The sequence below is a fragment of the Silene latifolia genome, chromosome 10, assembly GCF_048544455.1.
Source record: "Silene latifolia isolate original U9 population chromosome 10, ASM4854445v1, whole genome shotgun sequence".
NCBI lineage: Eukaryota > Viridiplantae > Streptophyta > Magnoliopsida > Caryophyllales > Caryophyllaceae > Silene > Silene latifolia.
The window spans coordinates 22,690,269-22,715,696 of NC_133535.1; the positions used below are offsets into that span (position 1 = coordinate 22,690,269).

At 38.1% G+C, this 25,428-nt stretch overlaps 1 protein-coding gene across 1 annotated transcript; it reads right to left on the bottom strand.

The window, feature by feature from the left end:
* Window positions 1-13,006: 13,006 nt before the first annotated feature.
* Window positions 13,007-15,611, bottom strand: LOC141608876 (heat shock cognate 70 kDa protein-like). Its single transcript, XM_074428222.1, has 2 exons — window positions 15,261-15,611; window positions 13,007-14,789 (listed from the first exon to the last, which is right to left on the bottom strand). Exons 1-2 carry the CDS (start codon window positions 15,475-15,477, stop codon window positions 13,144-13,146), a joined length of 1,863 nt encoding a protein of 620 aa, XP_074284323.1. The 5' UTR covers window positions 15,478-15,611; the 3' UTR covers window positions 13,007-13,143.
* Between the last annotated feature and the right edge of the window lie 9,817 nt (window positions 15,612-25,428).

Genomic DNA, 25,428 nt, shown 5'->3' on the forward strand with positions numbered 1-25,428 from the left:
ACCGCCGCGTGCAAGTACCGGGTGAAACTCGCCAAAGCCGGCGTAACCCAGTCAAACCGACCCAAAGTGTCAAGGTCGGTGAGGAGAGGAAGCACCTTGGTCGACAAGCGCTCACCCTTGTCACCAAAGTACGTGGCACCCAAGAAGTACCACAACCACAGCCGCGCCTCCTTCATGTCGGCCTCAACCTCCGCCTCCGGGCTCGCCAACGGCGCCGGAGTAACACTTGCCACCCTCCCAGTGAAGTGGTCCTTCACGTACGAACTCGCGATCAAGTACGGAGTGACGTCGGAAGGCTCCGGCAAAGCAGTACCGATCAAAGCAGTGACCGCAGGAGAGGACACTCTCTCCGGCGTCTCGGTAAACTCAATGGGCAACTCGCCACAAGGAAGGCCGGATACCATGGCGAAGTCCTCTAAAGTCACGCCGACCTCCCCAAACTCCATGTGGAACGACGACGTCGTATCCCAGTACCGATCCAACATAGCGCGGATCAAACACAGGTTCGCCCTAATCGAAGACCTGTGAATGTCCCGCCAAGCGGCCACCAACGGTCCAAAAGCCGACCTCTCTATCAACGCCCTCGTCCCGGCTCGGAGAACGTCGTAGAAACCCAAGCAGGTAGAAAAGCCCGAGAAAATCCTCATGGTGCCAATCTCCTGAAATCAAAAACAGACAACGTCAGAATGCCTATTTAGGCCCGACACTTCAAAAGTGACAAAATTCAATCAGGGAATACGACTCACCAAGCCCTCGTGAGCACGGTAGGAAAGGTGTCGGTCCAGTCGAAGCAACAACTGACTGCCGTCAAAACCCTCGGCCCAATCAGGAGCCGCCCGTAAAAGCAACCCCCGCGGGGCCGTAACTCGCCTGACTCTCCAACTCGCAACGTCAGTATCGTCCTCGGCTGCCTCCGCTCTCCGTCTCTTATGGCCGCGGGACTCAACGTTGTGGGTAGGGCCCAACTCAACGACCCTGGTAACGTCCTGCAACGACCGTCTGGTCGCCCGAGGACGGCGCGGCCTCGAAGAAACCCTCCTCCCAGAGGTACCAGCCTCGGACCCACTCGAGCTCTCCCGATGGGCCCCAACAACGGGCGCCTCACGCTCCTCGACGGCCCCTGAGGCCCCAACAGTCTGCTCAGGAGGTCTCTCCTCCTCGGTGACGTCCTCCACAACCACGGCGGGCGTGCTAACCGGAGTGCTAACCGGGCCCGTCCCGAACAACTCCTCAAAAGTCGCAGCCATGGACTCGGCCTGCCCCGAACACTCTCACAAACAAAAAAACGTCAGCCGAAATTTCGGCATTACGACGGCGTGAAATGGATAAATCCAAAAAACAAAAAACAACCTGCAATGCAGAACAAGGGCAATCCCGCCCAAAATCCAACCAAACAAAGTTCACAAAAAACAAACACAAAAACGACTCGCCCCTCTTTTCAAGCAAAAGACGAGTCAAAACCACAAAAACGGCATTTCGAGACCCCTACAAGGTCCGCCTACAAACCAAAATAAATTCCCGACACAATGGGGTATTTTCCTACGGCTCAAAAAGGCAATTCATACGCTAATTTGAGCCCAAACCGGTCAAAATTCAAAAACGACCGCAAAAAGGCAAACGTGATTTTATCATGCCTCAAGATGACCTAAATTACCAATAAGGTCCATTTCAAGGCAAACTGACTCAATTCAAGCCCAAACAGGCGCTTATTTTGTCAGACATAAGACCGTCACAAAAGGCAAAAATCCAATTTTGCCCACAATATCCAACGAAGGTCCATAAATGGCGAATACGGGTTTTCCCAACTACGATGCAACCTAGTGGGACCCACTACCCAAGCAAATAAACTTGGCATTGTGAAATGAGACGGTTTCTCGCCTCACTCACGTTTTTCGAGTATAGGGAGCGGGAACGGGGACCAAAATGCAAACTAAAAGCACCCCTATACTCCTAAACAGGTTTCTATACTACCTAATGCAAGCATCAATTTCACTCGAAATGGGCTCAATCAAAAACGCTCAATTCGATTTTCTAGGGTAAAATTCGCCCTAATTCAATCAAGCAAAGGATCAACAATTTTAAATGGATTCAAGAGGAAATACATACCTTGAGATGACATTGTTGATGATGGCATGAGTGGAAGCTAGCAAATGTCCTTCAATGGCGATTTTTGCGGGTTTTTGTGTCGAGAGGAAGAAGATGAAGTGAGGTTGATATGCGGACCAACCTCGCGTCTTTTACAGAAAAATAGGGGAGCCCCTTTGGTTCGCCAGGTGGCTCGCGCCTAAACCAGGCCTCCCCCTTGCTCTTTCAGCGGATTTTGGGCTTTAGCCCAATTTCCCGTGATAAACTTCAAGTTTTCATTCGATGATATTAAAGGTCGTCATTTTCTCAAAAACAAAAACAAATAGTAAAAATTCAAATTCACTATTTTCGAAGGCTTTAAACGACGACACATAAACCGTCACTCCAATCAAATAGTGAAAATTTAAATTCGCTATTTTCAAGCAAACGGCGATCAAAACCGCCAATTTCAAAAATAATGGTGAAATCAAATTTACTATTTTCCTTCAATTTCAAAAATATATAGCGAAAATTCAAAAACCGCTATTTCTCCAAATTTTAAGCGACGGCAATTAAAACCGTCATTTTCAAGATAATAGTTGGAAATTGAATTCCACTATTTTCACCACATACGTCAACGGCGGCACATAAACCGTCACTTCAATTAATAGTGAAGATTCCAAATTCACTATTTCTTACAAATGTCAAACGGCGGCATATAAACCGTCACTTCAAACGCAATAGCAAACCCAAATTTGCTATTTTTCCTTCAAAATTAAAACAAACGGCGATCGAAACCGCCACTTCAAGTTCAAAGAAGAACGACGAATGGTGAAGATTCCAAATTCACTATTCCTTCAAATACCAGCAGGGGGCTTCCTCGCGGAACCCGCTCATCCCAAAAACAGTGATAGTGAAAACCCATACTCACTATTTCCACAGCGGCATCACGAGTTCGCTACTTTCAAAACAAGCCCATTTGGCGCGGCTATTCCCATGGTCCATTAATCGACCGCCTCCTGGGCTGGCGAGCCTTTGTCCGCAAGCATCCAATGACAGATCCCGAAGATGCCTCGGGTACATTTCCTTACCAATGGCTGGCGAGCCTTTGTCCGCAAGCATCCAAGGACAGATCCCGAAGATGCCTCGGGTACATTTCCTTACCTTTGGCAGGCGAGCCTTTGTCCACAAAGATTCGAGGACAGATCCCGAAGATGCCTCGGGTACATTTCCTTACCAATGGCTGGCGAGCCTTTGTCCGCAAGCATCCAATGACAGATCCCGAAGATGCCTCGGGTACATTTCCTTACCAATGGCTGGCGAGCCTTTATCCGCAAGCATCCAAGGACAGATCCCGAAGATGCCTGGGGTACATTTCCTTACCTTTGGCTGGCGAGCCTTTGTCCACAAATATTCGAGGACAGATCCCGAAGATGCCTCGGGTACATTTCCTTACCAATGGCTGGCGAGCCTTTGTCCGCAACCATTCGAGGACAGATCCCGAAAATGCCTCGGGTACATTTCCTTGCCTTTGGCTGGCGAGCCTTTATCCGCAACCTTCCAAGGACAGATCCCGAAAATGCCTCGGGTACATTTCCTTACCATTGGCTGGCGAGCCTTTATCCGCAAACATTCAAGGACAAATCCCGAAGATGCCTCGGGTACATTTCCTTACCATCAGCTGGCGAGCCTTTATCCGCAAACGCGCAAGGACATATCCGAAGATGCCTCAGGTATGACTCCTTCTTATGGCTAGCGAGCCTTTGTACGTAGTCTAATGGACTTTAAACGACCCGCATGGATAGTCGACAGACTCTAAACTGTTTCCGACGACAGGTCCTTGACTCGTACCCTCGAGTCGCCTTGGCGTCGCCCTTCCCGATGGCAGGTCCTTGGTCCGAATCCTTTCGAGCCGCCTCGACGTCGCTTGGGTCTCCAGGTTGTAATCTTCGATTGAACTGGGGCTCTACTTTGACTTTCGCCCTATCCAAGTCTCAGTCAAAGTGGGGGCTCAGTAGATACCCAGTATCTGCTGAGACTCGAACAAACACCCGATGATTATCGGACTAAAACATGTTTTGGAATCGCGGCGTTTGATCGACAGTTTGTGTACAACTTTACGTCGGAAAACTTAAAACGATTTCGAAAATAAAATATCTCAAAACATTTCAAAAATACCTGGAGTGTTTAATGCACGACGACGGGGTCGCAACGACACTAACTAGAGTCAAAACCGACACCGGACCAAAACCCGACTCAAAAATTCAAATCCCGACTCCAACAACGAGTCAAACCGAGTCAAACACCAAAAACAAAGCTTTTCAAACCTTCTACCCTAAGTTTTCCCGGATTCATGTTGGTCAAGTACCAAACATGTGACTACAAAACCTAGGATAGAACAAATCATGATTGCGTTTGTTGTGAAAGTGACAACACAACTCGAAGAACCGCGACGTGGCTCACGCCTCTTTGAGCAGCCCAAGTGGCCACGTCGCTCAAAATTCACACAACCACTCATTCTCCTATAAATACCCCTCAAATGCCACCCATGTGAGACTTACGCGAGTGTCCGCCCCCTCTTTTCTCCCTTAAAATTCTCGACTCGACTTCTTAAGTCACAACCCGACGCGTATTTACGACCTACCGATCGTAAATACAAGCCTTACACATTGTTTGGTACCGTCATTGTGCATTAAATCACTTGACCAACCACTTTGACTACTACACCATCACTAAGTTTAAAACACTCTTTTTTACTTACCAAAATGGTTTTAAACCGAGTTTTTTCCGATCAAACGAGTTATTACACTTACGTCGGTCACTCGCCATAACCAAACATGTAAGTATGAGGGTGTAAAAATCCTCTTTTATTATGTTTTCATTCGTTTCATGACTATAACATGCTAAAACATGCATAACATGAACCAAAACATGGAATAAACGAGCCAAAACTGATTTTTGGTCTGAGGTAGAAGCCCCTTAGGTCGCCAACTAGCCCGCGCCTAAATGGGGTATTCAAACCAGAGATCAACCGTGTTTGTTCTCGTCATTTCCCTTAATCCATTTTTCATAATTGTAATCGGTTTTCACCATTTCAAGTATTTTCGAACCATTTTTATTTTTTTCCACATATTTTAACCATAAAGCATTTTCACCCTTGGTTCCTCATACCATGACGGTTAAATCCGTGTTTCGGTGATAATATTTGGTTAATGACATTTAGAAGGTATTTTAAAGCCTTTTATTTCATTTCTTTACATTTTCAAACAAACATATTAGTCACCAACACAAAGTCATCCTTGGTTCTACATACCATGCCGGATTTTAACCCGGGTACGATGATGAGTATCGACTAATAACATTCAAATGGACTTAAAACAATTAGTCCATAATCATTTTCAAAACTATTCATGTCAAGTTTGTCAAATCGAACCCGACATCGAATATTATCAAAATAATGATGATTATTCGAGTCGAGTTCTTCAAATCAACAAATGCGGTCTAGACGACCCCTTCAAATCAAACCGGGTTCAAATACCCATTTTCAACACGTTTTATAACGTTTTCTAAAAAGTCAGAACAGGGCACATAAACCGTGGGCTAACCCGCGCCTAAACAGGCTCCCCATTTCTCATTTTCAAAACCAGGGGGAGGCCCCTTGTATCGCCGGCTGGCTCGCGCCTCATATGGCCGTCTGGTACAGGGCCTGTTCCCTTCCAGCATTAGTCTAGGACGATCCCGACTCCGTTTAGCCCGGATATAGGACGGATCAGATGACTATTTGACTATCCAAAACCATATTTGCAAAATGCCTTACTAAGACAAATAGATCATGTTACGCACCCTAAACCTAATACGGTAAATTGATGTTTAATTTCCGTCTTGCATGCAAATCAACCATTGATCCAACTCGACATCTTATACTTGATACTTGGATTAAATCAACCGACTTAGAAAGCTCTCACATGTTAGGTTTAAATTATTGGATGCGCATTCATGCATTTAAACCGTTTTATCAACTTCTGCATTCAACCAACCAAGATCGATCAGTAGAGGCCGCTAACGCGGGCGGGATTGGGTGTCTGATTAAAGGGCTTCCCAATACGTACCTTCACCTCTTACAGATAAACTTTGGATAGTGGACGACCTTATCCAGGGCGTACGAGAGTCATTCTAGAGATAGAATGCTAAAGAGGGACGATTTCCTTATCTTTAGTACCTATGTCAAACGCTGCTTTGTGCTTCGATTTGACCGAGGTATAAAGTGGAATTCGAACGGGTTCCAGGCATCCCACAAATGCTTGGTGGCGACTCCGAACATCTCTAATCGTTTCGAGACCCTAACCGAGACGAAACTGACCGATCTAAAACGATCCGGTCGAAAGCATCTTTACGCCGCCGAGCATGGCTTTCAAAAAGACCGCTGCCATTGTCCACAGATCGGCTGGGCATACGCAGGTGGGCCGTATCCACACACCCGGTGTTCCATTTACTAACATCGAGAACGAGACAGATTTTATACATTCCATGATCCATGAAATCCAAATATCATTGAAACCCATTTGTCTAAAAGTTTCCTCAATAAAGTTCCATTCTAGTCGGTCATATCCTTTCTCCATATCAAGTTAATAGCAATTCAGCCACCTTTACCTTTTTTACGCTTAAAAGAGTTGAAAATTTTGTGGGCAAGAAGGATATTATCTTGAATAAAACGATTAGATGTAAAAGCACCTTGAAAAGGGTGGATAATCTTATGCAAGACATTACGAAGACGAGTGGCCAAAATTTTCGAAATAATTTTATAGATTATTGAGCAAAGACTAATAGGGCGGAAATTGTTTTTTGTTTGAGGATTATCAATTTTAGGAATTAATGCTATGAAAGTATGATTTATTTCTTTTAATAATTTACCCGAATGGAAAAAAGTTAGAACTGCTTTAGTTACAGAATTTCCTACAATATCCCACTATTTTTGAAAGAACTCTATAGGGAAACCATCAGGACCTGCACATTTATTTGCGGCTAAATTAAATACAGTTTGTTTAACCTCTTCCATACTAACATTACTTGTAAGAAAATCGTTATCTTCGTCTGTAATTAATCCACTAATCGACTTAAAGTCTTCATTTTTGTCGAAATGACAAATTTGATTTTTGGTGAACCTAATTTTAAATTCGTCAAATAGTTTTTGTTTAATGAGTTCTCGATCAGTAATACAAGCAGCATTTCTATTTATGAACTTCTTAATTCCATTCCTACTACGTCAATAGTGGCGTGGTTTTGAAAATACTTGGTATTATTATCTCCAAACTTAGCTTTATCTATACGAGTTTTCTGTTGCCAATAAATGCGTTTATAGTCAAGTAAGGCATCACGTTTTTTCAGCCATTTCAACTGCGCTACTTCTAAAACCGTAATATGGGATGAACCAAGCTGGTTTTGAATACTCTATAATTTTTTTTTCAGCAATAACAAGTTGTCTAAAAATATTTCCAAAGGTAGACTTATTCCATTTTTTAGCTTTTTGCTTTAGTAGTTTGCATTTTTGGCAGAGGCAGAACATATAAGATCCACAAAACCGGTATTGCCAACAACTTTTAACCATCTTAGTAAAATCATTTCGAAGGGTCCACATGAGTTCAAAGTGAAAAGGAGGGGCTTTCCTATAAACTTGCTCATGTAGCTTTACTGATATAGGACAATGGTCGGAGCTAGTGAAAGCATGGTGCACAAATTGAAAGTTTGGATAACTATTAATCCAATTAGGAGAAGCTACGGCTCTATCTAGAATTTCAAACACATTTTCAGAGCCATTTTTCTTTTTTCTCCAAGTAAAAAAGTTCCCGGAGAAGGGGAGATCTACACAATTTGTATTGTTTAAGAAATTATTTAGTCTCATACAACGGGCGTTGTTAACTTTTGCACCACCCTCTTTTTTACTAGGGCTTTTAATCTCGTTGAGATCTCCTAGTAATAAGAAAGGCAAATCCAGGTTTAAGACAAAATTCTCCAACTCGCTCCAAAAGTCCGCCTTTTCAGTCGGTTGAGGTGGAGCATAAACAAAAATAAGGGAAAAAACCATATTATTCTTAAAGTCACACACTTCACAAGCAATGAATCTACTCGACTTAAAAATGACATTTAGCGAAAAAGTCATGGAAATAGACTCTTTCCAAAATAACCAGATACCACCAGATAAACCAAAACTGGGAATAAAGTCGCAATTATTAAATCCAAAACTAGCTATCGTAAAAGGTTCGGGTTTAGAGGTTGATTTTGTATCAAAAATAGCTAAGATTTTAATACCATTGGAGGAGCTAAAGAATTTGAGCTCCTCGGCAAATTTTTTTCTTTTAGTACCCCTTACATTCCAAAAGGCAATATTCATTTGGATTGAAATAAAACGGTGAAAATAAAAAGCTTCACCTGCGTGACAAAAAGGCATACAAATCTAGCGTGTTAGAGGGCGGTCGAAACAAATGGCAAAACTTTCGATTTATAGAGACAACTTAAGTCAGAGCAAAAGTAGTCGACCGTAGACAAAGAAAAAACACAACAGAGGCCAAGGAACTTGCTAATTAAACAAGTTTGACCATGGCCTTTAGCCAAAAACAGATTAAGACCCATCCAAGGCCAAAAAAACCAGTAAGAAAGAAAAAGAGCATGACCAGAAATTTGGGAAAAACACTCCACCAGTTTTAGACAAATAGAGGTTGAGAAAAAAAGGAGCAAAACCCCCATGAATAAACATATGACAAAAGGTGATACAAAGGAAGGCAGGAAGACTCTTTACAAAGAATCTTCTCCAAAAACATTTGCTCCAACATAAAACTAGTACATAAAAGAAATTCTCCCATCAAGAAATTCACAGGCAGTCCCCAAAACAAAATACAAAAATTCGAAGACAAGTAGAGGGCAAACAAAACAAGTCCTTCAGTAAACGTTGCTCTGAAAAATTCATTTAAGACCGAGCAGCTGCAAAAAAATAAGGACGATCATAAAAAGCCTATGATAAAGGAAAGGAGAAAGGGACTAGAGCCATCAAACCCTTGGGCGTTTGGATGTAGTTGAAGCCGAGTCAACTTCATCCCCATCATCCACCTTTCTTTTCGACGACGCCGAATCTTTGGACACCGATTTGCAATTTCCACTTTTCACTTCCAAGTAGCCAATTCTCTTTATGAAGGAGTTAGCTGAGTTCATGGAGTTGAAGGAGTTCTCAGCTAACTCATCATCACCCATGAGCAAATCATCATCATCATCATAAATGAAATCTGCTAAAATGCCTTTAGAAGCAACATTATCAGTATCCAAGCCCTCTCCAAGTAAAGAGAAAGGGTTGGAAACAATAATTTCATTTGAAAAAGAAGCATTTAAAGTTGCTGGAACAATTGAATTTGGTTACTTTGATTATATTTAATTGTTGTATTTGGGTATAACAACAGCTAGATCTGGACTATTTTTTTGGTTTAGTTTGTATGTGTTTTATTGTGGTATTTGACTATTTGAAGAAGATGGAAGGAAAACAGGCCATATCAGTAGGGGAAATGTAACGGAGGAAACTTTTTTTGAAGATCAGATTTGGGGGAGGTGAAATGGAGGAAAAATCTGGAGAATTTGGAAAGGAAGAACAGTAAGGAAGAAGATCATAGGGAAAAGAAAGGTTACTTGGGAAAAGTTTTAAGTTACCGGTTATCACAATTCAACAAGAGCAAGGGAGTATTATGAGTTAAATGATACAATAAATCAGATTATTCTGGGTTAATAAATTGGTCGGATTATTTTGAGCAGACCAGTGATAGTTTGGATTATTTTCAACAAATAACCCTTTATTATAATCTTTTGTGAGATTAGTTTTAAGTTAAAAGTTTAAACGATCTTAAATAAAAGATTGAAGAAAAAATAATTATGAAAAAATCACAATAATAAAAATAAATTGATACATTAATTTCTCATAAATTTACGTTATTGCTCTTTCATGTACGCATTTTACTCATTCACGGACTTTTTTTCATAATTTTTCCATTACATGCCCTTTTTCTAAAAAATCAAAGTCTCTCTTCTTCTCTTTTCCCTCCCTAAAAACTAATCTAATCTTACCAAAATCATCAATTATGCAAAACGTTTTGTAATTCAACACATTAAATAAGTAATTATTCAAATTTCATCAATAATTCATCAATTTTCAAAATTAACTACATACAAATTTAATTAGGCAGAATTTTACAATTAGGGTTCATAAGTCATGGCTGGGGTGGTTGGCGTTGGGGCATCTGGTCGCCGAAAGGGGATGGGCAGGGCAGGGGTCGTCGATGTAGGGGCAGGGTATGGTGGTTGTGCGGCTGAAATAGGGGAAAGATGGTGGTCGTGGGTTTAGGTAGGGGGAATAGTGCGTGATGGCAGGTGTGCAACGATGGTGGTAGGGACGGGGTGGGTGGTGTATTGGGCGGTGGGTAGAGGAGGGAGCAGTGAGGCTGTGGTTGTTAGGGTGGTGGTGGTGAATTAAGAACAAAAAAAAAGTAGTGAAATAACAAGGGTATAATGGTCATTTATGTCTATGATTGAGTAAATCATGTCCATGAATGAGCATAACCCTAAATTTATATCTGTAAGTATTTCTTTGATTAGATTTGTAATGTGTCCTCTGAGTAAGGACACACGTTCTAAATTATATTAGTCACAACTTCATTCAAGAATTTGTGAATTGCAAATAGATTGATCAAGAAATAACCCTATCTGAATGACTACCTAACTAATAGTTACAACTTACAATCACGTTTATCGAGAATCCATGAGCATTTAGATCAATTAATAAGGGTTTTTCAACCTTAACCAGAGGTCTTGAGTCCAAGCCCGCTTAGCTTTACCGTCTTTATTATCCTATCTGGTTCGAATTCGGATAAAATTGGATAGTAATTTAGAGGTGGCAATCGGGTGGGTCGAGTCGGGTTGTTTCGGATTCGCGTTTTTATATTTTCGTATTTTTTCGGCTCACATGCATTGCTGGGACAAACCGGGTTGGATCAGATCATTTCAGGTCTGACTTAGTTCAGGTATCGGGTCAGAATCGGTAACTCTTGGTCGGGTTTCGATTGTTACAGAATGAGGTTAGTTCGGCTAACATGTTATGTAACAATTCATATCGGGTCAAAAAAAATGTCTATTTATATCGGGTCAAAGTTAATCTTTACAGGTCATACCGGGTTAGGATGGGTCGTATTAGTTAGACTCAGGCTCCGTTTGGCATGACACTTCAGGTAGCTTATTTGACCAAAGTAACTTATTTGACCAAAATTTCAGCTACCTGATTTTTTTGCAAGTGTTTGGCAAGTAGTTTATTTGGTCAAATAAGGTACCTGAAATGAAATGCTACCTCAGGTAGCATTTGAGAAATCAGGTACCTGAAATGACTTATTTTCCATTTTGTACCCCTTTATTCTGTAATATTAAATAATTTTCATATCCTTTTACGTCATTTTACCAAAATCAGCTACCTTTTCAGCTAGTTTGCCAAACACATTTTTATATAATCAGTTACCTTATCAGCTCTTAATTTTCAGCTACCTTATCAGTTACCTTTTCAGATTTCAGTTAGCTTTTCAGTTTTCAGCTACTTTTTCAGGTTTCAGCTACCTTTTCAGGTAGTTTTGCCAAACAGAGTCTAACATGTTATGTAACAATTCATATCGGTTCAAAATGTTTTTTTAGGTAGTGTATATAGGCAAAAGTAATCCTTACTGGTTCATATCAGTTAGGATGTTGACAATTTATTATTCAACAAAATTTATTAATATTATATTAATATTGTTATTGTTAATGTTATTGTAGTTACAGTTATTAATATTAATATTACTACTATTTTTATATTACAATTATTATTACTATATTTAATATTATTATTAAAATTTATTATTATTATTATTATTATTATTATCATCGTTCAGTTCAGCTCCAATCAGCTTAGTTCAGTTCTATTCATTTCAGTTCAGCTGAGCTCCATTCTATTTATCTTGATTCAGTATAGTTCAGTTCAACTCCATTCAGTTAAACTCAGTTCAGTTCAATTCTAAAATGCAGGAAGACCAGGGCCTTATTGAGTATTAATAACGTCATTCACTGACCATATGTTATCTGAGTTTTAAGCGAGTTGGGCGCTAATAGGCTTGGGTATACTCATGTTCGACTTATATCGGATATCTAATAGTCCCTCCGTACCATATCAAAGGTAACGTAGAGGGAAATGGAGTATTTAAGAAAAGGTGGAAAAGTAAGGGGAAAAAGGGGAAAAAAATAGGTGGGGTATGTAATTGTGGGTTGCTAGGTGGGTATGTAATGACATTTTGTGTAAATATCAAATTAGTATAAGAATAACTTGGTAATGTTGTGGGTCAAATAAGGATTGTTACCTTCTGTGTGGTACGTCCGTTTATAGTAAGTGTTACCTTTGATGTGGTACGGAGGGAGTATTAATGTAGTATTGGTTCTTTAAGCCTGATTCAATTCAGGCAATAATTGATTTCAGTATAATTAGGTTCGTTTTGTATCGGTTATTAGATAATCAGGCAATTATATATCGATTATTCGAGTCTGATTCGGGTCAGATAGCTTCATTTTCCAGTTTTAATCGGATGGGTTGAGGTTATATCAGTTATCGGATACAACTGGGTATCGGGTTAGGTCAGACCAGATTGGGTCGATTTCGGGTACTAGATGTTTTTAATATTGTCGGGCTTCGGCCAAGTACGATATTGGGCTAGTCAAATCGATTTTGTCAAGTCGGGTCGGTTTTGCTAGGTCTAGATGGTATACGCGTACACCCCAAAAAAACATTAACATGCGACAAATATGAACTGATTTACCCAACTTAGATTTGTTTCAACTTAACGGATCTAACTCCAACTAAAATGCTTCTAAATAGATTAGCCGAGCAAAATTAGCCCGACTATGGATCAACTTCTACATCCATTGCTCAAAAGATAATACTACTCCATAGTTCCAAAAAAAAAAAAAAAAACTCTCAGAATATCGCTCTTTGGCATAAGCCTTGATAGTTGCTAGTGGGCCATACAAGCCCACAATCTATGGGTTAATCTTAGACATGAGAGGGGAGCAAATGTTTTTGAGCTCTTCCAACTTGTCCTCGAATTTACGGCCATTGGTAAGATCACAATTCCACTCAAGCCATTGAATCGTCTTCTCAACTGCATCCTCTAATTTCTTCTTGTCCCGTACTCCAATTTCTTCCGGATTGTCATTCAAGATGTCCCAAACGTTATTCACATAGTTCTCTAAGTTCGCCTTGGCAGTCTTCACCTTCTTTCGATCCATATCCTCTGCGATGTACTCTTTAGCCTCTTCGACCATCCTATCAATCTCCCCCTTTGATAGGCTTCCACTGTGTTTTGTGATAGTTATCTCACTCGTACTACCAGAGCTTTTCTCTTCAGCTATCACGGTCAATATGCCATTGTTATCTATCTCGAATGAACATGTTATACTCGGAACACCTCGGGGGGCTAGGGTAATGCCATCAAGCTCAAAACTACCCAAGAAGTTGTTTTCATTGGAAACACTTATCTCACCCTCGTACACCTGAATTGTTATTGCGGTCTGGTAATCGTACCCAGTACTAAATTTTTTCTCCATCTTTACTGGGATTGGTGTGTTCCTTGGGATCACAACAGACATCCCACCACCAAGAACCTCGACGCCAAGAGATAAAGGAGTGACATCCACAAGCATAACATGTTGGTTGTGACGAACACCACTTAAGACAGCAGCATGAATGGCTGCCCCATAAGCAACAGCCTCATCTGGGTTGAGGCTTTTGCAAATCCCTAATCCATTGAAGAAGTCCTGCAACAACCGTTGAACCTTGGGAATACGAGTCGACCCACCAACAAGAACAATTTCATTAACATCACTCTTCTCCATCTTGGCATCTCTTAAGCAACATTCAACAGGTTCCAAACAATCTTTAAACAGATCCATGTTCAGTTTCTCAAATCTAGCACGTGAGATAACCGAAGAAAAATCAATGCCCTCATAAAGGCAATCAATTTCAATATTCGTCTCTGTAGACGATGAAAGTGTCCTCTTTGCCCGCTCACAAGCAGCCCTCAATCTCGCAAGAGCCCGGGGATTATCATTGATATCCTTATTATGATTTGACTTGAATTCGGCCACACAATGGTTTACCAATCTGTTGTCAAAATCCACTCCACCAAGATGACTATTACCACTTATAGCTTTAACTTCAAACAAATCATTACCAAGAGTCACCAAAGAAACATCAAAAGTTCCACCACCGAGGTCAAACACCAGTACATTACTCGTATCCACTTTGCTGTCAACAGCTTTATTCTCAAGACCATACGCAATTGCTGCAGCTGTGGGTTCGTTTATGATTCGCATCACATTGAGCCCAGCAATGATTCCGGCATCTCTAGTTGCTTGACGCTGGGAATCATTGAAATAGGCAGGAACAGTAATGACGGCATCCTTAACTTCAGAGTCAAGGTAGGCTTCTGCGGTCTCTTTCATCTTCATAAGAACCATGGCTGATATCTCTTCTGCAAAGTAATGTTTTTCAACGCCCTTATAAGTGACCACAATCACAGGTTTGCTGTCTTTTCGAGGACAAGAAAGGACCTTAAAAGGCCAGAGTTTACGGTCGCTTTGCACGGTCTCATCAGTGAATCTCCTACCAATGAGCCTCTTTGCATCTGCCATAGATCAGATGAGAATAGAAAACTAATAAATAATTAAATACAAATACGAATACGAATGTACATTCATACACGAGCGAAAATCAAGAGAAATGTTATGGAAAAGAAGTTAATCATTGCGGAAGTGGCAATTCTAGATTTCTTTCAGACGCCCTATTCAAAGATAATGAAGTGATTATTTTAGAAACATACAGATCTTATTAATTGAAATTCCTTTACAGAGTTCATTTTCGATCCGACAATTTTAATTTCACTTGCTATGGAGCAGTATTTTTCTAAAAATATCAATGGGATAATTAAAATTGCCGGATAATTACTGGGGCGGAGACAAAATTTCAAGTAAAAGGTAGCAAAATCGCTTATCTTTATTACTACATTGAACAAGAATATTTATATCCTATGATACCATGATAAGTACTCCGTAACTAGATAAATGAAGGTAAAAAAAGAGTTGGTAAAAGAGAGAACCGTAAATAGTGTTAGTAGGGTTGGCGGAGATTTGATTTTTGGCAGCTTCACCAACAAGCCTCTCGTTTTGAGTGAAAGCAACACAAGACGGCGTCGTACGGTTGCCTTGGTCGTTGGTGATGATTTCGACATGGTCATGCTGCCATACTCCCACACATGAGTACGTCGTCCCCAGATCGATTCCTATCGCCGCACTTCCTCTTCCATTTCTCGCCATTTTCAGTGAGTAGTTCTTGAGTGTGCTGCTTTGCTTGTTGATTTTGGTTTTTCAAATGTGATTTTGAAATAAATCTAACGTAATAACAAGTAGGAAATAACAAGGAAAATATTCATAACAAGGAAGACTGCCCAAAAAAGGGAAAGTCATGGCATCTAAAATGAAAAAGGCATAACCAATTACTACATGTCTTGAAAATTGTTACTCTATTAAATAGTCCCTCCACTATTTTATACTCCCTCATATTCTAGATAAACCTCCCTATTTATGAGGGCACTAGAATTAAGGAGATGATTAAAATAAGATAAAGTATTGTATTGGGGTTAGGTAATTGGAGAGAGGGAAGGTATTGTGGGGTATTATTGTGGTTGGGGTGATTAAAATAAGTATTGTTGTGGGGTAAGTTGATTAAAATAAGTATTGTTGTGGGGTGAGGTGAGGTATTGTTGTGGGATAAGGTGATTAAAATAAGTATAAAATTTTACTAAATAAAGAAATAAGGAAGATATTGTGAATAGATGAAAAAGGAAAAAGGGAAGTTTATGTAGAATAGGAGGAAGTATATAAAGTTTTTATTTTACAAGCTAAGTTTTTGACTTTGATTTTTATGAAAAAATACTTGAGAAAAAATTATAAAAACTATATCGTTAGATTTATCATGAAATTTGCTTTCACAAGAGTATATATTTCATATTGTTAGCTCACATATTTTAAGAGATATTAAAAAGAGAAGTTACTATCTCGAAATGTGAGAATGACATATATAAAATAATGGAGGGAGTAAGTGTTAAGTGGTTACCGAATTCTCTTTAGAGTCAATTAACAATTACTATTTTTTACATACAAATTTTCTAAAGTAACTTTTTTTTATTAATTTACTCCCTCAAAATCCATTTTTAGCAAAAATTGCTCCAAAACTCCAATTTAGACGATTTATTCCGTTGTTTATGAACTTATTATCCATTGTTATACCTTTTAAAGTATAAGTTGGCTAAGCCACAAACGTAATAAGTTCATAAAATAGATGGAACTAGGGGTGTTAATGAGACGAGACAGCTCGCAAGCAACTCGAGATCGGCTCGGCAAAAGCTCGGTCAAAGCTCGGCTCGTGCGAGATCGGCTCGAGCTCGGACTCGGCTCGAGAGCTAAACGAGTCAAGCCGAGCAAACGATGGCTCGGCTCGAAAAGCTTGTGAGCGGCTCGAACTTGTGTGATTATATAAGATATTGCTCATATTTTATAAAAATATTTTATCATGATTATATCTTTGTATCACGTATATCAAATGTCTCACTGATTTGTCAAATATTTTACATTTAACTTTCGAGCCTTGTTATTGAAAATATCGGAAGAAAAAAAATCAAAAAATTAACCATTATATATAGGCTCGATTTGAGCTCGAGTTTGGCTCGAGCTCGCGTTAAAGCTCGCAAGCTTGATATCGAGCACATTTTCTACAAGCTCGGGTAAGCTCGAAATCGGCTCGAGATCGAGTTTTAGTTCTTGAGCACAAGCCGAGCAAGGCCAAGCTCGGGCTCGGCTCGGCTCGTTAGCACCCCTAGATGGAACTAGTATTGGTGCCGGGCTCCGCCCGGGCAACCTTTATTTAACATTAAAATTTAATTCAATTAAATAATTCTATTTTAAAGTTGCATAACTCATAAATTTATCATTAATAGATTTTTCTATGACATATCTTAAAACTACGATAAAATAAATTATGAGACAAATTTACTACCCCGCTATTAATAGAACAACAACATCAGAGCCTTAATCTCAAAATGATTAGGGTTGGCTGACATAAATCATCCTTTAGAACCGTTCATGGGTGACCACACGCCTTAAAATGCGAATATAGAAAAAGAAAAGTGAAAAACAAAAGTTAAGGTAAAATTATAGGTTTTAAAACGCGAAAGTAGTAATTGTCCCCCATAACTTTGTCTAATTGTGAGATTAAGTCCCTAACTTTCAATTGGGGCAATTAAGCCCCATTAGTTTGACATAAAGTGTAATTAAGCGCTATTAGTTTGACAAAATGTGTAATCCAACCCGTTATCCAAAATATCATGAGAAAATGAATTTCTCATATACAAAACAAATATTTAACCTTAAATATAATTAGATTTTGGGAAATATATATATTTTTTTTATTTAAAAATTGATAACTTAGAAAAAAAAAATGTAAAAATATATATTTTGAAACTAATTCACAACAAAGGATTTTTTATAAAAAAAAAAAAATTAAAAATATGATTCTTAAAAATGTCTTTTTGAGTTTTTCTTCTAGATTTTTTATCAATTCTCAAAAATGTAAAAAAAATTAAATTTGCCGAAAAATTGAGAAACCCCTTATAATAGGACTTTATTTCGACTACAAAAGTGTTTATTTCTTGATTTAAATATTTTGGCAAAAAAATAACAATTTTTCTATCAAAAATATATATACAAAAAAGTTGACGGTATGAAACATAAATAACATGGAAAACATAAGTATATATTCCTATTAGAGTTTGTTCAGAGGTAATTTTCATTTTCTTTTCTTAATTTTTAGTATTTTCTCCCAAATATATTTTTTTTCTAAAAGAAAATATTATAATTCTTTTATTTGTATTATTTTCTGTAATTTGATTATGTAGTAGGTTAAATATTTGTATTTGTGGTATGAGATATCAATTTCTCATGAGATTTTGGGTAAGGGGTTGATTTTCACTTTGTATATAAGTTAATGGGCTTAATCACTCCAATTGAAACTTGTGGGACTTAATCTCACGATTAGACAAAGTTATGAGGTTCAATTACTACTTTCGCGGGTTTTAAAATTGAAATCCGAATTTATTTTATAAAAACTTAGAATTTAAATCGGGAATAAAGATTAGAACGATCTTAATTAAATTGTTTGGTTATCTAATTGTTCATATATATTTTCTTTTGTGGTTAGTATTGTTACTTTTATTACATTAATACTGTTATTATTGTTACGTAATTATTGTTACTTTCACTGTTGTCGCATTAATATTGATAGTTTCAATACTCTTGTTGTTACTTCTATTACTTTCACGACTTCCGCTCGCTGCCAATATTGTTACTGTAATACCCGAACTTTGTGGGACCCGTAAAAGAACCTCGAGATACGTGAGAGGACCCTTGGACTTGATGAGAGACTACTCGGAAGTAAGGGATGGCCATACACTATACCAAGTATAACCTATACAATACCTACTGAGACAGCAGTGGACCGAGTTGAGTACCGGTCCCAGTGGATCGAGTGGCTGACACTCGACCGAGTACGACGAGTACTCTAGTGGACCGGATGTAAAGGATGGCCATCCACTAGACCAAGTAAGACCTAAACTCTAGTGGACCGAGTAGAGCCTCTAGCGGATCAAGTGTCTGACACTCGCTATGATCCTCTTATTTGTTCTTTCACCCTCTTATTTTTTGACATATCACTTTTTTCTATGACCCACCTTCATTTCCACTATGTTTATCCTCCTCTCTATATTTTTGTCCACAATAGAGAGAATCCTTTTATCCATCATTTACCCATTTATGCACATTTTAACTTACAGAAAATAAAAAATAAAGGAAAATAATCCACATGGAAAAATATTACTCCCTCCTATAAGTCCTATTCCGGATAACTGTCCCATTGTCTATTTCCGTCTATTCACATAACTATCACATTGTCCGTTTTTAGTAATGATTTTTTCTTACATAATGACTATACTACCATTATTACTTTTCATTATTTACAACCAAACCCGCCCTTAACCCATCCTATTAGTACTTGTTATTGTCCATTTCCGTCTATTCACTCACTTTCTTAATTCTTGTGTCATTTCAACAATGGACAGTTATCCGGAATAGGAGAGAGTATTAGATAGTTGGCACCAGGATCAATGTTATACTTCTACATCCTCTTGCTAAGAGGATGTTCCATACATCTTCAAATAGAGAGGATATCCTCTTAATGGAGAGAGAGTGTTAAGAGAAGACTTCATCCTCTTTATTGTGGGTGCTCTTAAGTTAAAATTTGAAGCAATTTTGATAAAAGTGTAGTTTGAGGGAGTAGTTTAGCAAAAAAAATTATAAAAGAAAGTTATTTTAAATAATTAGTATGTAAAATAGAGTAATTATTAATTGGCCTTCTCTTTACACAAATCATAATTAACAAGCAATAATAACTTTAATTAATTGGTTGCAAATCTCAATTTTTCTTATGCTTATTCAGTTAGTCTTGCTGAAGACGGGTCAGAGCAAGTGACGGGTAATGCCACTCATAAAACGGATAGAGGGGACAAGGTGGGAGCACTCCCATGTGCTTCTCTCTCTCCTCTATTTGGGTCATTTGTGAGAGAAAATGGTATCCGTCACTCCAAAGTGACGGATACGTGCCGTCTTCAATGAGATTTTGTGATGCTTATTAGGTTTCCCAAGCTGACAATAATCATTTTAGGCTGCCCAACCTATAAAAGTAGATATATCCAATATACTCGTGGTAGTAGTAGTCCATTTTACACGCGTGCATGTTATCTATGTTGACAACCCCAATGCATGCTAAAACAAGTCCAATGGTTAGACCATGCACATTGAAAACAATGATGGTTTCATCCTCTTTTTTATTCTCTTTCTTCTAGTTCTTGTAAACTCGAATAACACGATTTTGATTTTACCTAATTCATATTTGTCCCCTTTAATTCATTTACCAGGTCTAAATTTGTACTCTTCTAAATGAAATCCCGCGTTCTTTCCCATATGAGGATCCTATCCATTTATTACAACACAAATTTCATTTATGATGACCACTATTCATCTTAAGTTTAAAACAGATCAAATACATATAAAATTATTTCCTCCATTCAACTTTTATCACCCCATTTCTCTAATATATGAGAAATATTATATTGGAGTGATGATAAAAGTTGAATGGAGGGAGTACATGCCAAGGTGCATAAGAAATGCTAAAAGTTTTGTCTTTATTACTATCATGGGTAATATTTAACTCGTTTTAAGCTAAAACGGACAATGGACGTCTTAAACAAGTCTGATCGTTGTTACAAAGAAATGGACATCCATTTCTTATGAACGGCCCAGATTAAATCGTGTGACGATCTAATGTTTGTAATTGTTTCATAAAAGTAATGTTTTAATAAATAAAAAGAGAATATATTAAAATATGAATATATAAGAAAGGAGGCAAATTCTCGTTTAAAACTCATATATCCATCTTAAATTTAAAACGGGTCAATTATATACTCATGTGAGATGAATAGGTCAAATATATACCCATTTGTCCTATATAGTCATATGGTCAGTAATACTCCCTCCATAACACACCAATGATAACATTAAGAATTTTGGCACTATTCATGGTCGTAGGGAATCTTCGATATTATTCTTAATCTATAAGACAAAATATAGTTATGTGAGATCTTGTTTGATTTATCGTCATGAATGTTATAAGAATATTAAATTTTTATAATTTTTAATTATGTGTAACTAAAGATATTCACGTTGCAAAACGTGTCTCGACAAGTGTGAAAAAGTCAATGTTACCATTGGTGTGGTATGAAGGCAGTATGATAATTAACCCGTCTTATAAAATTAAGACGAATATCTTTGTCATAAACAAGACTTACGGAAGGAAGAAATTGAGAGAAAGAAAGGGAACTTATAACGCCACGAACCTTCTTCTAATGCAAATGCAAATGGCGCTTAATTTAATCACAAATTCTCATTTGTGACGCGCATATACGTCGCAAGTTGGCGACGGGCCAAATACAGCCGACAATGAGAGATAAGACAAAAGCAAATTGTCTAGGGAGTAATATTCTCTTTTGTCTTATCTACCCATGTGAGTAGTATTTACCCCGTCGCAAACTTGTGACGAATATACCCGTTATAAGGGAGACTTGCTATTTAATCACGAATATACCCCATGTGAGTACTATTTTGGCATTATGAAAAGACCTTGCAAAATTAATCTGACTCGAATGATCCAACCTGACATCCAAACTCAAGATTCAAATTAGACTCAATCCAGTATAACTGTATAACCTGATCCAAGTCTTTATTATTGCAAACTGATTATTATCCATAAATAACTTGATGAGAGCTAATCCGAAAATGACCGAACCCAAAATGACCCGGACTAACTTAGTACAAAGTCCATAGACATGAAATAACCCAACCCAAACCCGATGTAATGAGTGCCCGAGAGAAATGATGAAGAGGATCCAAATGTAGAGTCAGCTACATATTAGATTAGACAATAATGATCTTTTCAGCCTTTTTTTTCTATGCTTTTTGGCTTCCCAACCTCACCATCACTCTGATTTGTAGTCAACTAGACTGCACAGTTGCACAGTTAGAAATTACAGCGAAGCATTTTAATACTCCAATAAAATGAGTTACATACGGAGTAATCCCACAAATACGATTATATAACTGGTTGTATAAGAGCATTGTACAATCATAATCAATCTTGTTGAATTTATGTGTATTTTTTTCGAGCTCTTATATATTTTTATTTTTATTTTAACTTTTTGATGTCAAAAATTAAAATTTAGTTGAACTCCTATATATTATTTTTGAGTTTCATTATAATTTTTTAAGTTCAATATTTTTATAATGGAACTCGAATTCTTTTAAACAAAGCTCATAATCTATAGGTCTAAGCTCAAATAAATAATTCTAAAGCACGGGTTCTTTTCTATACAACCAATACAACTCGTTTTATAGTCTATTCTTATTCTTTATATTCTTCCACAATTGTTTTTGGGTAGAATTTAGTGGGAGGATGATATGTGAATGTAAATGAAAATAAGAGAGAGAATGTGGGTCATAAGAGCAATAACAATAGTAGTTCTTATTCTTGAGTTATCAATAAGAATTCAAAATAAAAAGTTCTTTTATTGCAACTACAAGGTTGTTCTTAATTTTAAGAATTAAGTTCTAAAATAAGAACTTGGTTGTTTATACATGGGAATTTGAGGACCAATAAACATGACTTTGAAAATTGTGAATACCAATTACATATTTACGATTTTCCATTTAAGAACTTTATAAAACTGTCAACTATTGTGAATAAAAGTTCTTAAACATTGGAATTAATGAAATGTGACATGGTGTGATGATCCGCACACTTCGAACCCTTAGATTTATTTATGCTGATATAATTTCATATCACTTGTATATTTTTAGTAAATACTTTCCTAGTTTAGCATAGTTAGTATAACTTTTCTTTCCATAAATAGATATATCGATATTCTACACTTTCAATGTTTCCTGCTAGCAGGATATAAATATCAAATTTCCCTCTTCAGGGAGTACTAGTGAATAAAAATCTGCTTCCTACCTTGTGCCTTCGTGTTGCTTGTTGTTGCTTTGTTGTGAACGACTCTTTACCTTCACTTTTCTAACAAGCCGTGTTTGTGGGATCGACACTAGGATCCCGACTCACACACCCGAGACCGATTACGAATGCCTTGTGCTTGACGCTCTCGTTGAAATCTTGTCCAGTATTGCCGAGACCCAAGTATCGTGCTTGATACCCGTCGTTGTGAGTACCAAAGATAAAATTTATAATCTCCTATTAAGACTAACCTAGGCTAGTGGTAACAGGGTCGAACCACAAGGAGGCAGTTGTAAATTCTAGTTGTTCTATGATCAGTCAAAGGTAACTATTATGGGGGTTGGTTGAATTGGTCTATAACTAATAACAATAAGAAGAAAATAAACTAAAGATGTGGATTAAACAGATAAAAGAAAGGTACTAGGATGGTCGGGTCATTACGACCTTGAAAGGCAAAGAAACTAAGTCGGTCTGAATTAAACACGGGTAAGGCGGGAAATAAGAGGTCCTCTCGGTCCACTCCTAACAAATAGCATCTCTCGATCTCGCTATAGGTCCCTAATGTCACTAATACTAACTTTCGTCCTGAAAAGTGACTAATGGTCCAAACTATACCTATCTTTCGATCTTAGCACAGTTTAGTCGAGTTAATTGACGGTCACATAACCTACCCTACCTTTCGGTCTAATGGGTCGGTCACAAAATAGGTATCTAACTGGTCGCATGCATTCGATTTGTTAAATACAAGTTTAAAAACAATTAAAACGAAGATAACCTTACAAGGTCGATCGATCGACCAACAATGTCGATCGATCGATCGACACGCTGGTTCATCCATGTTCAATCTAATGCCGCCTAGCCATAAATCGCCTACATCCTAGCACTACAGATTTAGCTACTCATGGCGAAGGTAAAAACAACAATAAAACTCATGACAATTACGGAATTCATACTTAAAATAAATAGCAATGATGAAGAAACGATAATTGGCTTGGGAACACTAACTATCAATTCTATACTAACAAAGAAAGCAATAAACGGGATTAGGGCAGAATGAATACCGAAAATTCAGAGGAAAGATTAGGAACAAGGCAGAATTCCAAATCAAGAATCGATATAGCAAACCCTAATTATCCGAACAAACTAAAACTAAAACTTAATGTATTGTGATGTGAAACTTAATGTGTTCTCCGATAAAAACTCGATGATTTATTCGATGTCTTTCTTTGTTTACGTTATATAGCAACCAACACAACAATCCTCTCTAAAACCTAAACTTCACGGGCTTTCTAAATCTCGTGCGAATCGAAATCCGTCGATCGATCAATATGGCGGTCGATCGATCAATACTCAAGAACATAGCTTCGGAACCCGAGCCATGGTCGATCGACTGAGTAGGCTAGTCGATCGACTGGATGAGCTGCTACTTGACTTCTTTTAATTCGTGGACTTGTCTTTCGGGCCTTGGATTGCGCACCAAGCTCGTTCCTTAAGCAACTCCTTTACGTCATTTTCAATGCAACTTACTCGGGACAGATTTGGCTTGATTTCCGTCAAATTCTTCACATTTAAAATAAAGTACAAAATACTGAAGTAGACGGAAATAGGGAGAAATGTAGCATAAACTAAACAAATGAGCTCTGAAATGCGTGTAAAAAGAGATGTAAAACATCATATAAATGACACGCATCAAATCTCCCCAAACCAAACCTTGCTTGTCCCCAAGCAAGAACTAGACTCGATCTAATGACCTAATGGAACGAGTTCAATCTCGTAGAAGCGAATTGACAACTGTAAAGCCTAAACCAATTTAATGCATAACCAACAATCAATAATGTGAATCATGCAAACGAATTATAAAGTCGTCGAAAATCTGAACAACCGTTGACTATAGGGACTTATCAAATTGGACTCTCACGGGTCGCTCAAATCACTCAATTAAGCACAGGTGATATATTTGTAAGATAGGAAGAATTAATTTTGTAGTGACTCTCACCTAACTACGACCTATGAAAACATGCCAGCAATAAAATATGAAAATGATCTCTACGACCGTACATATGCATTCCAACCAACAGATGACCAAAGAGACATGCCGAGGTATATATATGGAAATGTGAGGTATGGGTAAGAAGAGGCAAAACATTTTATGGTGAAGTGGGGGTACAGGTGATCAAGCTAGTACCAAAACGGAACCAAGTGACAACATCCAACTTCTTGCTCAATAACAAACGAAACGGTGCTATAACGAGCACAAAACTCACAATCTCCAACTATCAAATCAATAAAACTCCCCATAGATATAAATGAAACATGGGAGCAAAAATCGCCAAAGGATAAGGATTAAATCATGCGAATTGATTTTTTTTTTCTTTTTCTTTCACGGACATCAGTCGATCGACCTAAATGAGCAGTCGATCGACTGCTCTGAACAGTACAGGACGTTTTTCTCTTTTTCATTTCTTTTTCGAATCATTTTTTCATCTTTTTTTTTTCTTTCTTTCTTTTCATCTTCCCAACTTCATCTCAAAAGAGCAAATGCCACCAAAAATGAGTAACAATCCCAGAAACCAGACTACTAGCTTGACAGAGGTAGG

Coding starts and splice junctions, on each gene's coding strand:
- LOC141608876 (XM_074428222.1), bottom strand. CDS start 15,477: ATGGCGAGAAATGGAAGAGGAAGTGCGGCGATAGGAATCGATCTGGGG. Junction 14,790..15,260: donor CCCTACTAACACTATTTACG/GTTCTCTCTTTT, acceptor GATCTATGGCAG/ATGCAAAGAGGCTCATTGGT.